Below are 18,243 nucleotides of genomic sequence, written 5' to 3'. Positions count from 1 at the left end.
GATGATCCATTTAACTCTTTCACCTCCGATAGTGTGTGAAATATTTCAGAATTAAACCGACAATTACAAGTTAAATTACATAGAAGGGGACATCTGATATACGTAATGTATTTCTTGTACATGAAATAATTTTCAAGATATTAGAGTCAACTTTCTTTTTAAATGGGAACCAAGTATGTTTTGTATTGCAAATATTGGGTTAGCTCTAATAACAACTGGCTACTTTACCGACAGTTTGAATATCACCGGTAAGAGTAAACATAAGCAATGTCTGACGCGCCCTTCCTTATGTGTAGTTCATAATGTTGACGTAATTAAAGATCGAACAGACCCATACCACTGTACACAACCCAATACAACTCTTATTTCTTCAATTCTGCAGTGGACAATTGAACGATAAGACATGTGCGAAGTGTTTCGGAACTGAAGGTTTACGTGTGTGGAGCTACATTTCACTGGTGTATTGTACAGTTAATTGGTATGATGCTTTAACCCTGGACTGCTATCCCTGTTTTGGACATCATTACAGCTCACCTGGGTTATATTGTCACCCCACTACTTTCTCCTCCTCCCTCTCTTTACTACAGGTAACTAAAACTTTCATTGTCGTTGAAAAGCTCAAGATATTGTGACAGCGACGTGAGATTCGAACTCACGACCAGCGTCCCGCAAGAGAGAAGAACGCGCGGAGCACTTTGGAATGGCGCGCGGCTGAGAGGGGAAAGGGGCCAACGCGGCGAGAGAGTGGAGAGAGTTTGCGCGCGCATCTTCTGCTTGCCTAGAGAGGCCGAGAAATCCGTCGAAATGGAAGACTCGCGAATTCGAACTTTCGAGGCTACGTCGCTGTGGTTATAAATTACGGTCGCGAAGGAACGACAGCAGTTTCCAGTTTTCAGTTGATTAGTCAGCCAGTCAGTGAGAAAGCCAGAGCAAGCAAGCCAGTCTTGTGTACCGGAGTTCGACTCGAGTGTGCGTCCACAACTGCGTCAGCAGCCGAAGGCCTGAGTTCGAGTGCAGTGGACCGCAGTTGGAGGGACCTGAGTTCGAGTGCAGTGGACCGCAGTTGGAGGGACCCGAGTTCGAGTACAGTGAACTGTCTCTGAAGGTCTGTGGTTCGAGATACTGTGAACTCGAGTGACTGAGATAGAAGAACTGTGAACTGAGAACTGGTAGTTCTGATTTGTAAATAGTGCTTTGTAAATATTAGTTAAGATTAACAGTTCATTGTTGTGCGTAATAGTCCAAGTCAATTGTCATTGTCGTCGGTGGAGTGCTATAACGAATACTGTGTGAGTGAAGATCCAATTGTTGACGAGAGCGTTTAAGGTGAATTGTAGAAAGGAATTATTGTTGTGACGAATAAATTACATTGTTGTTACTAATAAAATTCACAATATTATTACATTAGACTACAGAATAAAATAGTCATTGCAGGGTTAAACGTGAAATCAATTTAACCTGTCAATCATTTCTACGCATTTGATTGTTTTGTTTTGTTTTTTTTTTTTTGGGGAATAATTGTTTATTTCTATTGTACACCACTTTTATGCCTCACTTCAACACGTGCCATATTTCCATAGTATTAAAATGTACAGTACATTGTGACTGAGATTTAATTGACGCACAAATCTAACCATAATTGTCCTCTCTCTGTTGGATCCTTGGTCAGACATGGTTTATGTTTACTCTTACCGGTGATATTCAAACAGTCGGTAAAGTAGCCAGTTGTTATCAGACAGAGCTAACGCAACATTTGCAATACAAAACATAGTTGGTTCCCATTTAAAAAAGGAAGTTGATTCTAATATCTTGGAAATTATTTGATGTACAAAAAAATGCATTACGTGTATCACATGTCCCCTACAATGCAATTTAACTTGTAATTGTCGGTTTGTGTATATATGAAATATTTAACATTCTGTCGGAGGTGAAAGAATTAATTTGGGCCATCCTGTATAATATAATATATGGGAGAACACTCTCTTTGAAATACCCGAAAGAAAAAAATCTGAAGTTGTGAAATCGGGTGAACGGGAAGGGGTGATGTAAATTGTTTCCCAGGGGCTGTTTACCTTTTTATAAGTACGTAAATTGCCTCCTGGTTGCTAGAGATGTTGCGCGTAAATTGCCTCCCATTTTCCTAGGACGTCGAATCTTCGAATCACACACAAAGGAAAAGAAAGGTCACAGGGAATAAGTCAGCCCGTGTGTTTTGCCGAACTAGCCCTACTATAAGGCAACAGTAACAAATATAAATGATACTCGGGAGGAAATTAAACACAGAATAAATATGGGAAATGCCTGCTATTATTCGGTTGAGAAGCTTTTATCATCCAGTCTGTTGTCAAAAAATCTAAAAGTTAGAATTTATAAAACAGTTATATTACCGGTTGTTCTGTCTGGTTGTGAAACTTGGACTCTCACTTTGAGAGAGGAACATAGGTTAAGGATGTTTGAGAATAAGGTGCCTAGGAAAATATTTGGGGCTAAGAGGGATTAAGTTACAGGAGAATGGAGAAAGTTACACAACACAGAACTGCACGCATTGTATTCTTCACCTGACATAATTAGGACATTAAATCCAGACGTTTGAGATGGGCAGAGCATGTAGCACGTATGGGCGAATCCAGAAATGGATATAGAGTGTTAGTTGGGAGGACGGAGGGAAAAAGACCTTTGGGGAGGCTGAGACGTAGATGGGAAGATAATATAAAATGGATTTGAGGGAGGTGGGATATGATGATAGAGAATGGATTAATCTTGCTCAGGATAGGGACCAATGGCGGGCTTATGTGAGGGCGGCAATGAACCTCCGGGTTCCTTAAAAGCCAGTAAGTAAGTAAGCCCTACTATAAGTAGGAGGCCCTTGTCTTTCAGGGATTTAATGCGCCTGTCTATTGTCTGTATATATTTATTATGACATTCCATCCACTTCACTTTATGCATTATAGTATGTTATTTTGAGCGTACATTAAGAATATGGTTGTAAATGCTACATACCTAACACAATTATTTTTCAAGCACAGTATGACATAATACAATACAATTATAAACGACTAAATGTAGCTTAAATATACGAACACTGGAATGGTAGAAGCCAGCCCTTTCAGCTTTCGTATTTTGAAAAGGCTTTAGTATAAACTGGACGAATGAACACATGACTTTAACACAGGCCTTCTTGTTAGCTATATATATTTAAATTATATATAATAAACATCTTAATCTGAATAATTAAGTAGCCAAACTCAGAGAAATGAATACAAAAAACTAAACGAGCTGATTTCAAAGTGCCACACTAGGAATTTACACAAACCGATATTTGAAGACGGTTAATTATTTTCATACTAGTGAGAGAAAGGCTATTGTATCAAGGTAATATTCCAGGAGCAGGTATTAGTTACTAGAGCTAGGATTTATATGTAGTAAGAGTTAAGAATGACGCAGAGTTTAGTTGAGTCGATGTGATGCCGGTTGAGAAGGTTTTAAGCCTGGTTGACAAGACTCGAAATGCAAGGGAAGGAAAAAAAAAATCGAAAATCGAAAGAGAATTGGGAGGACAAATTTAAAAGGTACGCAAAACGCGTCCTTGCAAGGGGTTGGGGGCTGTACAAAACTAAATATGTGAGCTCCAAGCCTGTTGGCCACTAGTCTCACTCCGGGTTACGCTGCTCCACTGAAGGAGCTCTAGAAAATTTTGAAGGGGAAGCCGAAATTGGACGTAACCTCTTAGGTACCACATACGCGAGGGGGACTGAGATTTGATCAAGTGATCACGGAACGGGGCGAGGAGGAGATGGCTAGTGTTTGCCGTTAGGATGGCAAGACGCTGTCATCTGTTGTTCGATGACAAGGCATGTGAAGGCCGTCGGAAGAAGCGCCGTGAAATCTAAATCTGCAATTTGAGAGGTCCCTGTCCTTTCAATTTGCGACTAATTGAGTGACCTCGTATAATTAATAGACAATTTATAGTATCTGAACTAGGGCATACGTCGTTTATAATAAGGGGGGAATATATATGGGGAAGGGCATATAGGTCCGTGGCCCATTTCTTATAGGGCTCATCCCGACATTTGTCTTACGCCTGAGGAAAACCACGGAATACCTTAGGCAAGATGAGTTGTCTCATATATAAGAGACTAGCCAGTTGGCTATTATGTAGGAGGTGATTGTTGTCATGAGCCTTGTTGAATCGTCTCAATTTTGAGACAAGCCATTTGGCTATATGATGGCTCAATTACGAAGAGGGGGAGAGATGTAATTGTTAATTAATTTAGAGTAATTAGGGAGAATCATGGGGATATGAGTGCAGGTCCGTGGCCCATTTCTTTTAGGGCTCATCCCGACATTTGTCTTAGCGCCTTAGGAAAACCATGGAAAAACCTTAGGCAGGATGACCAGGGGAAGGATTACACAATGCAGCTTTTAAACCCCCGCTGTTTTGTAAGTGGTGGTTAAGAGGGTTAAAGACCCTTAGCGCTAACTAAAGGAAGCACTGAATGACAAGAATAAGGAGTGGGGGGCATGGCTTGCGTGTGTATAAAGCGTACCGACTAAAGACATTAGCTGTTACTACAAGGAATCCTGGCTCTGTTAACTAGCTATAAAACCTGATCTTGTTCACATGTTACTCTCTTACTTACATGATAACGCATAACATTAATTTAGCTACCTGATATTCCTGTTATAGACCCTTATTCAGTTGGTAACTGTTACGTATACCTTATTTTATTTCATTGAGTGCAGTTTCATAAAAAGGACTTTGCCGACAGACTTTCTACTGCCCGCTACTAATTGGTTGTCATAAATAAGTGTCTTCCTTACTATGACGGAAATCCTGTCTTCTCCTCTTATTAACCAATCACAACCTTCGTTCAGAAGAATTGACAGGCTCCCGTCAAATCCACGTGGAGGCAGAGTTGTTGCATCGTTTCCGAATTCCAAGAATCCCGTCAGTCTGATTTCGACTGTCACCAGGATTGTGGCAACTGTGCAATGTTGCGACGAGGGGACAGGATGGAATTGTCAGAGGTGTTTGTGTAGGAAGTCATAAATCTGTAAGTGGGTGTTCAAAGGAGCCACCGAACTGCACTCCTTGAAATAAAATGGAGTATACGACACAGTGAACCACACCACACACTTGCTAGAGCTTTTCGCTATGCAATACAGTCACAGTTTCTCTAGTAGATACAGCCACGAAGCTCGAGTTGTTGAGAGTACTAGGAACAATAGACTGTGCCGGTACTATTTCGCATTGTCTGTGATGAGGCGATAGTAGCGATCCTAGTGGTTAGCAACTATCTATGGATGCATATTCCCTACGTATTGAGCTTCGTGACTGTATATACTAGACTGTAGTACAACGCCTAGGAGAAAATTAACTGGGAATTATTTTCTAACTGTAGCTCATTTGAATAAGCGACAAAGCGGATTTTTGTGAATAGGATAGCAATACGATGGCTGAGTGATGACGTTACTGTTACATCGGGGATCCGCACATCCAGGGTAACAATTAGGTGGTGGAAGTGGATGCTCGTGCACCTCTACATATTTGCATCGCACGCCGTAAACACTGGGTTCGCACACCAGCTGCGGCTTACTCCTGCTACACGCGGGATCGTTGCTACCAGGAAAACAGTTGCTTTCTCGAGGAGGTATTGGGTTGTGTACGTACTTGCACTTGACGCCATTGGTGCCATGTTCACAATGCAGCCGCGAGTTTGGTGATGCATTGTTGCACTTTCGGCCACTACCAGGATAACAGTTGACTCTAGAAGGTGCCGCGCTCTCCACGTGTTTACATCGTGGCCCATTTGGACCTTGTTCACACTGCAATCGCGGCGTTTCGTTGTGTTTAGCGGGATAGTGTGGTTGCACGATGACATTATTACATCTTGGGTCCCTGTTGCCAGGGTAACAGTTCAGTACTGGAGGTGGAGTCACTGTAATGACCTTACATCGCGGGCCGTTAACGTGATATTCACACCTGAGGTCTGGGATGGGTGTGATGCAATTCCCAGAGCTGCATTTGGAGCCGACAATCTTACATCGTGGGCCATTCGGTCCAATCTCGCATTCCAAAGTTGCTGTGTGAACAGTGACGGCACAGCGTGGATCACTGCTACCAGGAAAACATCCGGAGGGAGGTCCGCTTTGAACTTGAACTTTACATCTGGGATCTTTACATCCGGGGTAACACGTTAGCAGAGGATTTTGGTTTTTATGCTTGCAGTTGGAATTTTTAATGAAAGGGTTACAATTTGATTGCGGGATATGATGTCCAATATGGCATCTTGGGTCATTGCTACCGTGGTAACAAATTGGTGGTGATGTTGGAAAAGATGAAGTACAACGTGGGTCTTTACATCCAGGGTAACAATTAACTGGAGGAGGTGGTGTGGGAATGCACAGCGGGTGTCTGCTTCCTGGGTAACAGTGTGGCCTCCCTGGGGATGGTGCAATGAAAACGCATCTAGGATCATTACTTCTAGGATAGCAGTCAGGTCTCTGTGTGGGAGGTGTTGTTACTCTACACCTGGGATCTGTACTACCAGGGTAACAGTCTGGAATACTGTTTACGCATTTGGGGTCATTGTTACCAGGATAACAGTCAGGTCTCTGTGTGGGAGGTGTTGTTACTCTACACCTGGGATCTGTACTACCAGGGTAACAGTCAGGAATATTGTTTACGCAGTTGGGGTTATTGTTACCAGGATAACAGTCAGGCCTCTGTGTAGGAGGTGTTGTTACTCTACACCTGGGATCTGTACTACCAGGGTAACAGTTTGGAATACTGTTTACGCAGTTGGGGTCATTGTTACCAGGATAACAGTCAGGCCTCTGTGTGGGAGGTGTTGTTACTCTACACCTGGGATCTGTACTACCAGGGTAACAGTCTGGAATACTGTTTACGCAGTTGGGGTCATGGTTACCAGGATAACAGTCAGGCCTCTGTGTGGGAGGTGTTGTTACTCTACACCTGGGATCTGTACTACCAGGGTAACAGTTTGGAATACTGTTTACGCAGTTGGGGTCATTGTTACCAGGATAACAGTCAGGCCTCTGTGTGGGAGGTGTTGTTACTCTACACCTGGGATCTGTACTACCAGGGTAACAGTCTGGAATACTGTTTACGCAGTTGGGGTCATTGTTACCAGGATAACAGTCAGGCCTCTGTGTGGGAGGTGTTGTTACTCTACACCTGGGATCTGTACTACCAGGGTAACAGTCTGGAATACTGTTTACGCAGTTGGGGTCATTGTTACCAGGATAGCAGTCAGGCCTCTGTGTGGGAGGTGTTGTTACTCTACATCTGGGATCTGTACTACCAGGGTAACAGTCTGGAATACTGTTTATGCAGTTGGGGTCATTGTTACCAGGATAACAGTCAGGCCTCTGTGTGGGAGGTGTTGTTACTCTACACCTGGGATCTGTACTACCAGGATAACAGTCTGGTTGAGGTGTGGTGGACGTAACACTAGGAACACAGTTGGAGTTCTTAGTACCAGGACGACAGTCAGGTCTTCGTGTGGGAAATGTAGTAACTATACACCTGGGATCTGTACTGCCAGGGTGACAGTCTGCAATACTGTTTATGCAGTTGGGGTCATTGTTACCAGGATAACAGTCAGGCCTCTGTGTGGAAGGTGTTGTTACTATACACCTGGGATCTGTACTACCAGGGTAACAGTCTGGAATATTGTTTATGCAGTTGGGGTCATTGTTACCAGGGTAACAGTCAGGCGTCTGTGTGGAAGGTGTTGTTACTCTACACCTGGGATCTGTACTACCAGGATAGCAATCTGGAATACTGTTTACGCATTTGGGGTCATTGTTACCAGGGTGACAGTCAGGCCTCTGTGTGGGAGGTGTTGTTACTCTACACCTGGGATCTGTACTACCAGGGTAACAGTCTAGAATACTGTTTATGCAGTTGGGGTCATTGTTACCAGGGTAACAGTCAGGCGTCTGTGTGGAAGGTGTTGTTACTCTACACCTGGGATCTGTACTACCAGGATTGCAATCTGGAATACTGTTTATGCATTTGGGGTCATTGTTACCAGGGTAACAGTCTGGACTGGGTGTTGAAGTCGTGATGCCGGCACACCTGGGATCCTTCACCCCCGACTCACAGTCCGGCTGGCTGGTGCTTGTTGTACATTTGGGGTCGTCACTCCCAGGCTCGCACTCTGTGGTATTCAACCCACAAAAGGGGACGTCGCATTCGTCCGGGCCCAAGTCTATCACACAAGGAGGACTGTCACAGCCTTGCCCTTTGTCATGGCCCGTATCCTCTTCGCCGTCAGCTCTGAAACAAAACGTAAATTTTCTCATGAAGTGCTGAACAGTGACTCTCTCCTTTTTGACAAACTCAAACTTCTATAACTTACGCTGTTAATGAGTCTTAACATTTAAAAAAATGGAAGGTATTTATATTTCAAATTCAAGGAAGAAAGTAAAGTAGGCCTACTGTATTTTCCTTGACTAAAGAATTGTCACAGTCTGCATATCCAAATCTATACTAATAATAAATCAGTAGCCGAAATTTTTCTGGTAATTTTCGATTTTTCAAAAATAATTGGTCCTATCATATATAATTAACCACCCTGAAAACGAAAATCGCTTTTTTGAAATTTTTGTTTGTATGTCTATCTGTATGTTTGTTACCTTTTAACGCGATAATGGCTGAACGGATTTCGATGAAAATTGGAATATAAATTAAGTTCGTTGTAACTTAGATTTTAGGCTAAATGGCATTCAAAATACATTATTTAAAGGGGCGTTATAAGGGGGCCTGAATTAAATAAATCGAAATATCTCGCTTATTATTGATTTTTGTGAAAAATATTACATAACAAACCTTTCTTTAAAAATAATTTGCGATAAGTTTTATTCCTTGAAAAATTTTGATAGGACTGATATTTAATGAGATAAATGAGTTTTAAAATTAAAATAACTGCCATCTAAGGCCGTGTAATGAATTAAAAAACAAATGACTTCGTCTATAAGGAGCCTTGGACAGCAACAATCGAAAGCTATGGAAGATAGCCTACAGAGAATGTTTCTGTGTTTGTATGAAGTAATATCGGAAGCTAAATTAACCGATTTGTATAATTAATTATTATTTCACCATTGGAAATGTAGTTTCTCTAGATTGGCATAATACTATAATGTTATTACAGTAACTTCTGATATGATATGATATAATATAATATAATATAATATAATATAATATAATATAATATAATATAATATAATATAATATAATATAATATAATGTAATGTAATGTAATATAATATAATATAATATAATATAATATAATATAATATAATATAATATAATATAATTTAAATTATTTGAAGGGTTCAGAACCATAGTGGGCCAAGCGCCATTTACTGAATACGTAGAAAACAAGGGTTAAAATTAAGTTATTACCATAATTCAATGGAAACCTATAACAAGTACAATAAAATATACACATTAAATCTAAATGATGTCAATCTTCATTAAACTATGGTTGCATGTAATAAAAATTAAGAAACATGTTAAAGGAATTGTCATTGCACCAAATGAGTGTCTCTGGACCAAAATGATCGCATTTTAATTATTTGGATGCAATTTAAATTAAGTAACATATTAAACGATTTATCCTTCTAACAAACACGAATGTTCCCTGGATCAAACGTCCTATTTTAATTATGTAATTACTTTATATTTATTTCTAACGGGTGCAGCGGAGCGCACGGGTACGGCTAGTATGTAAATAAGATGGAAGTTTGAAGAGGTAGAAGTATTTCAATTAATCTTAAATTATGCATGATTTTGAAGAGACATAGGATTGAAATTTATCTTAAAGTATAGAGAATATTCGAAAAGCAGGATCTATTTAAAATGCTCTTAAAATATACATGCTGCTTGAAGAAGTATTTGAATACTATTATACATCTGGAATTTGATTGTTCTAAATGTATTTTGAGGGGGGCAGCAATTTAAATTTCTCTTAAATTATACAGATTTCTTGAAGAAGATTTAAATTAGTCTTAAAGTATATACAATAATTTAAACACGAAGAAATAGCTTATCTAAATAGCTCTTAATGATTACATATGATTTGAAGAGAAACAGATATTAAATATGCAGATTGTTTAAAGGAAATTATTGAGAATTTGAAATGTTGAAGTGCTGGCGTTATTGCAAGACTCATTTTGCTTTTCGGCAACTCACACGCAGGTTAGCAGATTCGGATTGTACCTGCACACAAGTAATTAGATTATTGGACGTAGGCATTCAGTTCTTGTGTGTTACCTATTAGGGGAGGGGCATGGGCTGGAACGTAGGCCGCTTGGGTGTCCCCATTGGAATGGTGTGCGTGCCCTAAGGCTCCCTGTGCCACAGGTTCCCCTGCGGGCAGCTCCTGAAGTTCCCATAGAAACTCTTTAACTTTCCACATCACCGCGGTCCCACGAGCTATCCCAGGTGAGAGCCCACGGTACATAGCACTACCACCAGCAACTAATGACCACATACCACGGGTTCCAAGTTCGGTGGCGGCACGCTGCAGACTCCACAGTGGAGCTTAAATGCAAATCTAATTATCTTGGTGATGTGCTTTATTGATTTTTGCTTTTAAAAATTCATCTGAGCCATTCGTATGACATCTTTAAGTTCACTGCCACAAACGGATTTGCGTGAATCTGTGCAGTCTGAATGCGTTGCTGAGGCTTCTATTTAAATTCATAGGAAACAGGAAGATCTTTCGTGACAGCGAATTTTACAATAAAATTGTTGAAATCATAATGTAGTCACAAAAATAAATGTTGCTAAACCAGTACGATGCACGCAGAGCAATGGTCAACAAATTGTGCAGAACAGATGAGCACAGCAAGCTGGTACAGTTTCCTAATAATAGGCAGTTGCGAGAATCAAGTTCTGGCTTTATTTATACAGTACGTGGTATGCATAAAAGTGAGTGTGAACGATTCGGTGGAGAAAGACCATTAACACATAAACATTGTTATCAGTGTGGAATGATTTATTTGCAGTATATATGTGGCATGTGGGGACATTGAGAAATTGTTTAATTATGCAAATCTGGTTTCAGGTAGTAGCTCCCTGTAAAGCAGGTTTGAATAATTTCAAGGAAAAATTGTTCCGGATGTTCATTACTGGAGGTACGTTAACAGGAAGCCACAATTTAAGTCACACAGTATTATTGTGTGCACTCAAAGTTGGGTCCTGGCGTCTTGTCAGCCCACTTGAGTTGTGTGGATATAAAGGAAAAATTGTGACTGTGTCGTGTATAGTTGCTGGGGTAGCTCAGTCGGTAGAGCGTAGAGGAATAAGAAATATAATTCACGAAAGAAAATAAGTCCATCCCCATAGCAAACACCATATAATGGAAAAGTCTGACACGTTGCTGACCTAGTGACGTCAGGTGTTGAAACTTACGTAACGTTTTATCCATTTGAGCGTCTTTCTTACCTATAGATACCATATGGCAATAATTAACTTTATAGCATTTATATACTTGTGTGTTACATATGAAGGTAAATTTTGCTGGATAACTTCTATTTCAATACATTTTCAACAATATAGTTTTGTTTCAAATGTTGCCACTCCCGTAACTTGGTCCTAATACGTTTCAACATGGATTGCTTGTAAATTTAATTTGGGTTAGAAAGGGTTAAAAAAAAGATTCTGTTGTACGTAATATAACTTATAGACATTGTTGTTAAATTAAATGTTCCGTCGTCTGTCACATTTCCACTTGCCACATCGTCTACTTTCAGCGCTTTTGGCACATTTTCCCTTTTGCAATTGTTTCGAGTGATGACGTTGAGTGAACCCACTAGCAAAATGATGATGAAGTTAATATTGTCTAGCTAGAGAACTCGAGATTGTCAATGCACGGCAATGGCGTAGCATGAAATTTTGAGCAGGGGAAGCTAACTCAAGTTGTCTTTCATGCAATATGAGAAAACGTATTACAAAAATACAGTCTTAAATAAATAGTAGTCAATTTCAAGTCAGCAGTCGAAGATTGGTTGGAACCTCGTAAGTAACACCAATAAGGCATGACCTCAAATGATACGTAGTAAAATATGATTTCACGGTTTACACATATCTCTAACAAATAGACACGTATACGTATAACATTAGCTCACTCCCTGTCATACTTAGAGAAATCACAATATTAGTATCATTACGTAAGTATGCGTCTGTCTTTTGGTTGTGTCCTTCATTGACAGCAAGGGAGTCGGTCATTTGTTTTTTAAATCACACTTTTGTTCGTAAGTCAGTCTTGATAATACAATTGTCCTAAAAAATTCAAGTAAATTGGTGTCAGGAACTGTTATTTCACTCATTATTTATTATATCAGCCACAATGCACACTAACACTTCAACTGAACACAACTGACGAAAAGGTATAACTCGGAAACTACTTATTTTAAATGTTAAAGCTAGCTTCTTGCGAGCCTTGCGACCAGGGTAGTTTAGTTAGAAAGGGATGGAAAATCTGCGGGGTGGATTACACAGGAGAAACCGGTCTGCTTGGAAGCTGGTGTGTGCAGGCTTCTTGTTTACTGCTGCATCACAAATCATCCTGAGCTGCCGCATCACAATATTTAACGCATAAATATAAATTCTATTAAAATTAATAAATAATTTTGTCCATAGACTGGAGGTTTATTATGAAATTATTATTAACTGGGGAAGCTAAGCTTTTTAGCTTACATTGACGCTACGCCACTGATGCACGTTTGAAAAATCGAAAAGTTTTTCTTACCTTATAACTACTGAAGTGATATTCTTCTTGTCTTTTTCCAGAACTGTAGAAATATCTGAAAATAGAACAGTATCAAGTTAGATAATAGGCTTACCATGTACTTTAATGAACCCGTTTTACAGTCATGGCTGAATGTCGCACAATTTACAACTGAACAGTTTTCACAAGAAATAAAATGTAAGAAATAAATAATTATTTGTCGGCTTGGAAGAGATTCTGGAATCAAAGTATGAATTAACGTGTAATAAATACATTAAGATTTGTATTATGAAGAGAATTCCTGAATTAGGACGTACAACTCCAGAAACTTCGAATTTTTATACAACGCCACGCCGGATCAACTTGCTGTCTGTTATCTACGCCTCATAATAAATATGTTAGTAAGTAATTGTTTTGTAATATAACGATACAACATATAGGCTACAGATAAACAACGCTAGTAAAAATTAATTTAAATTTAATTAAAGTAATAAAGATAATGTAGTCATTTAAAAGTTTTTTTTTTTCGGAATAGTTTCGTAATGTTTACCTATTACTTCTAATAAAGTGCGAAATAAGACTCATCGAAGAAAGAAAAATGGTTTCTTTTTAAACAGGAAGTAAGGCATTGTTATTACTTTTGTATATCAGCCCAAGTTTCAATTTTCCAGCAAGATAATTAATAGACACAGCTCCTCCTTCCTACATTTTTGGGGTCACTGTTTGTAAATTCCATAATGTTTTTGCATTTCCAATATGATACAATTTCGTTTCAGCAGCGAGGTGACGTGTAATGAGTTTGTTATAGATTGTTACAACGTGATCTAGTCAGAAGCCGTGCCGGTGTTGCCACTCTTATCAGGCAATTTCGTCACGGTTCTGCCCAAGGTGAATCTGCGGCTAGGCAAGCCCAGTGCTTCAAGCAGTTGCTCAACATCGCTTTTTCTTCCAGATGATCGAGGACACACGTAACGAGTCAGATCCAGTGCACTGGACTTGTCAATCAATCAATCAATCAAATTACGTGTACTGAACCGGGGGCGGTTATATCTTTCCTCTCTTTAAGTAAGAGGGGAATAACTTGGGGGTTGTCCGTCACATAAAATTGCAACCCTCTCCCTTGTTGTTCTTGTATTCCCCTTGTGTGATCTCACCCACACGTAGTTCTACGTAAATATGTACGGCATAATAAAGCTGTGCGTCCGTCAACAGGTGGTCAGACCCACACGTACTCCTCTGAGGAGTTTAGTGCTGAGAGGAATGCAGTTCCGGCTAGTCTAGCGCGGTACTGGAGTGGGAGGGAACAGTGACAGCGGCAGTCTGGAAGGAAGTACAATCATACTGAAAACATTCGCCCAATTTACGAGAGCAGTATGCCTATTAGTTTTCTAACTTATTTTTTGGCGAGATAGAGATACAACCATTCGTACTTTCGTATTCAGAGAAGGAAAGTATTGTAGAAAATTTATTTATTTATTTATTTATTTATTTATTTATTTATTTATTTATTTATTCTGGTGAGGTTAAGGCCATCGCACCACCAGAAATATAAATACAATAAAATAAATAAAAAGAAAAATCGTAATACAACTACAATAATATAAATGAAAAGAAGAATCAAACTATAAAATTTAGTGATTAGTAGAATTGAATTAAATTAGTAAAGTAATCAATTTAAATATACTGTACTGCTGAACTCACTTGAGAAGTAAAACTACTTGATTTGTATTTTAAGATATCACCAACAAATGATTTTCGCATGACATTATAGGAATCTGTTTTTCACGATACCAATCACACATATTCTACAATTCCAATAGAATAAAACCAAAAACTTTTCCACAGCATGTTTCCTTAAAAATGACTTGTAACGGTGAAATATTTAATATGAACAATTCATATAATATTAACATAGCTAACATCAGGGAGATGTTTGAGCAAAAATTGCAACAATATATTTAATATATTAATAACAAAACCATACAGGCCTAGGTAAACAATATGTACAGGGACATCACTTTATTTTTACCAACATTTTTAACATTAACCTGGCTATACTCGGAAACACTGTTGCCCCCTTCCATTACAGGAGTTTGATGTTACTAGTGCAATATGTAAACAAATCATTTTACTAGGTATAGGAGGAGAGAAAAGTAGTGTATCCATTTATGTTGTAGGGAAATACGATATTACGATTTTCAGTTTGATCATCACTTTTATGGAATTTATCAAAATACAGTAGAGTAGTAACATTTTTTTTTTTAAACTCAACTTTTCAGGCGGCTATGTTCGTTATGTAATGTCTACTTTATTTAGCATATTAATTATTGATGTTAACATACAATATAAAGAGTGCATTTAAATTGAGGGGCTCATAAGCAAAGGGCTGTAAGTGCACTTAAGTTACTTTTGAGAAAATGGGGTTTAAATATTTAAGCTTTCGTAAAATCGGTGAAATTTTTATTTAAATTTTAATGTGTGATGAGATTAAAATATCCCTTTGCCACTAACATTTTAGATACTTTAGCTTACACTGGATGTACTTAACTCATGTTATTACAAATGTGACTAGCATTCCTTTGCTTCTAGCCACCTCAATTCAAAATAAGCTAATCTGAATTTTTAAACAAGTTGCTGAAAATGGTTGCCGTTCATTACAATGCAGGCTTCAATTCTTTACGCATATTATTAAAAACATTTTTAAGCATATTCTCTGAAATTGAATTTATCGTTTCTTGAATATAATTTTTGGTACGATATTATTAATATAGGTTCTTTCTTCTATAGAAAACGCAACCATATTTCTGAAACACACTATACACTGCAGTGTTTACTTCACTGCTTGAAGACTTCGAATGCAACAGCGGCCGTAAGTTTGTGTGTCTGACGGGAGCAAGGACATTAGTGAAGGGGTGAGAGTGAAGTACATTCAGAAATGCAGGTACAATAAAAATGCGAGTAAAAATAAAATGATGTCCCTGTATATGAAATATTCACACACTACTACAAACTGAAGTCTGAATATTTTTGGACGATTAATACTTCCCACTCCGCTCGGCTCGGCTTGGCTGTAGCAACAAAAGAATCTACCTGCAACCCCCCGCACCGATGGCAAGAATACCTCAGGTCCAGCTCTAAACTCGTCGGAGGAAGACAGTAGTTGTACGCTGAGTTATGCGGCATAGAAAAGGTGTGATATGTTCTAATTCTTCAATAAAGTATTTTCTGTAAGGGGCCAAAAATATTTCTCTCAGTTTAGTTTTCGAAAGTAAAAAATTAATTTTGCAGGTTTTTTTTGTTAAGAATCAAAGTTTCTGCTGAATATAAGAGTGCATGAAAGAATTTTGTTCTTTCAGCAAGGAGTGTCGAACGTAGAATTTTTTTGTAATAGCAATTTTGTTTGCATTAGTTACACGATATTCAGTTCTCTTTTAAAATTAGAAATTATTGTGTTTTGTTTTTACCAGCATACAGTGACTTGTTAAAAACAAAACACAAATTTTAGTCAATTTCTAAGTCTAATGTGCAGAACTGAGGAAGGGCTTCATAAAACCAATAACCGTCACAATTCTCGTTGGTGTTTTCCTGTGACTTGATGCGTTTTTCTTTATTTTTCGTAAAAGTAGGCTATGGAACTAATGTTACTAAATCTTGAATACAATACAGAAGTTTTTTTCCAGAGTTGTATGCAAGAGAAGTCGAAAATCTACTTCATTCGGTGAAGTATTTCGTTTAACAAATACGATACCTGTCATAAAATGAGAAAATTGTATACAACACAAATTATTTAAAGTAGCTATATACTAAACTTATTTTCCCCGTTGCTTTCCGCTTACCCTGAAGCGAGGCAGAAGCTGCTCCTGCAAGTACGACACACGCCACACACGCCAGCGTGAAGGATCGGATCATCTTCGGACTGGTCGCCTTCTCTGCCGCCTGGGCTGTTATGTTTGCGGTACAAATAGGAGGATTCTTCAGATTTCCCCAAAAGGAAACGCCTCAGAGCATGACAAATGTGTTGTGTGGAGGATTTTATGGAATCCTAGGAGCGAAATGTCAGGGCGCGTCACTTTGCGGAAGGAAGTTTGGTAACAGAAGGGAAGTGCGTGGTGACAGTGTTGTCAGCTGTAGCCTTCAACTTCGTGTCAGCAGATCAGGTTACTTAATCTACAGTAGCTATATGCGGTCTGAGATCTAGAAACGTGTTAGTGTTTCAGCTTCCTACCTACTTAATGTAAACTTGATGTTTGTGCCTTGCCCGTCACAGGCTTCTGATCATTTTCAGCAGAGCGGTACCTAGACGTTCACACGACCGCTGTATTCAGGGATAACTTAGATGGAAATGTCCTCATGTTATTTGGACTAGCAAAGCATAACTGACCCAACTGTGTGTATTTATTCACACTGCTAGTGGCTAACACCTGGTGCTAGTGGGACGAGACCAATTACTCTTATAATATAATTACAATTCACTATAGTAGTAGTAGTAATAATAATAATAATAATAATAATAATAATTATTATTTATTTATTTATTTACTTATATTAATGTGATGTACAACAGCCAGAGGCCAATTACAGTTCAGCACAAAGAATATAACAAAAACATTAAAATAATTTACAATAAAAGTACAAAGAAATAATTAAATTAAAGGCAATTAATTAAAATGATAATTACTAGACTTAGTTGAATTGCCACACGCAGCATGCAATCAGGTTGCCGATGTACGGTAGTATAGAGGAGGTGAGCGACCGCCCGGTCTCGTAGTATAAGCAGTTCATGTTAAGAGATGTGACCGGTCCAAATAGATAGAGCAGTTACAGCTAATGTATACCTATGTAAGCACTTGTTTTTGCATTACTGTGGTTGGAATAGTCAAAGCTTAACATTTGTTCAGTGCAGACAAGTATTCAATCAAACATACTACAATGAGAGTGTTGCTGTTGCAAACAATTGCCCCTGGAATACCCTTACCCCCGCAGCCAGTCTTGACCCGTTGGAAAACGTGGTTGGATGCTGTTAATTATTATGCAAAATATTACAGCAAAATAATGGAGGTAATTGATGCATTGGATAGCACAGACAGTTCCGCTGTTGCAGCTATAAAATCATTGCCTTCTGAACAGCTATTGGAAGATATTCTGTTCATTGATTCTAATTTTAAAATCGTGTCCAAAAGCATCACCGTCTTAGAATCGTCTAAACTAAAACTCTCAGAAGCCCTTAATATAGTGGATAAAGTATCACAAACCGCTATCCAAAATAACAATTCACTAATTTCAGAAAAAGTGAAATGTAAGTTGAGAAAAATTATTGCTAAAATTCTGCCTATTCACAACTTCATATTATAAATGATTTACTATGAGGTCACGACAAGACATCTGAAGTTGGTGTACTAAAAAGTAGTGACTTTCCGTTTTTCAAATATGCACCTATTATTGTAGGCCGCGGTAAGTAGCGAGCTGAGCTCCCAAGTCT

The 18,243-nt window shown here is 38.7% G+C and overlaps 1 protein-coding gene across 2 annotated transcripts; it reads right to left on the bottom strand.

Annotated features, from left to right (window-relative positions):
* Positions 1-2,895: 2,895 nt before the first annotated feature.
* LOC138691887 (neurogenic locus notch homolog protein 3-like) lies at positions 2,896-16,798 on the bottom strand. Of its 2 annotated transcripts, XM_069814472.1 has the most exons (4): positions 16,601-16,798; positions 12,786-12,840; positions 7,661-8,305; positions 2,896-7,420 (listed from the first exon to the last, which is right to left on the bottom strand). In XM_069814472.1, exons 1-4 carry the CDS (start codon positions 16,671-16,673, stop codon positions 5,404-5,406), a joined length of 2,790 nt encoding a protein of 929 aa, XP_069670573.1. In that variant the 5' UTR covers positions 16,674-16,798; the 3' UTR covers positions 2,896-5,403. The 2 variants fall into 2 exon arrangements, with proteins under 2 accessions (XP_069670573.1, XP_069670572.1); XM_069814471.1 differs by having other exon boundaries at positions 2,896-8,305; positions 16,601-16,797.
* Positions 16,799-18,243: the final 1,445 nt, after the last annotated feature.

Source organism: Periplaneta americana, chromosome 16, assembly GCF_040183065.1.
Source record: "Periplaneta americana isolate PAMFEO1 chromosome 16, P.americana_PAMFEO1_priV1, whole genome shotgun sequence".
NCBI classification, from domain to species: Eukaryota; Metazoa; Arthropoda; class Insecta; order Blattodea; family Blattidae; genus Periplaneta; species Periplaneta americana.
Note: the sequence above shows the minus strand (reverse complement) of the source record. Positions and strands in the feature narration are given on the sequence as shown.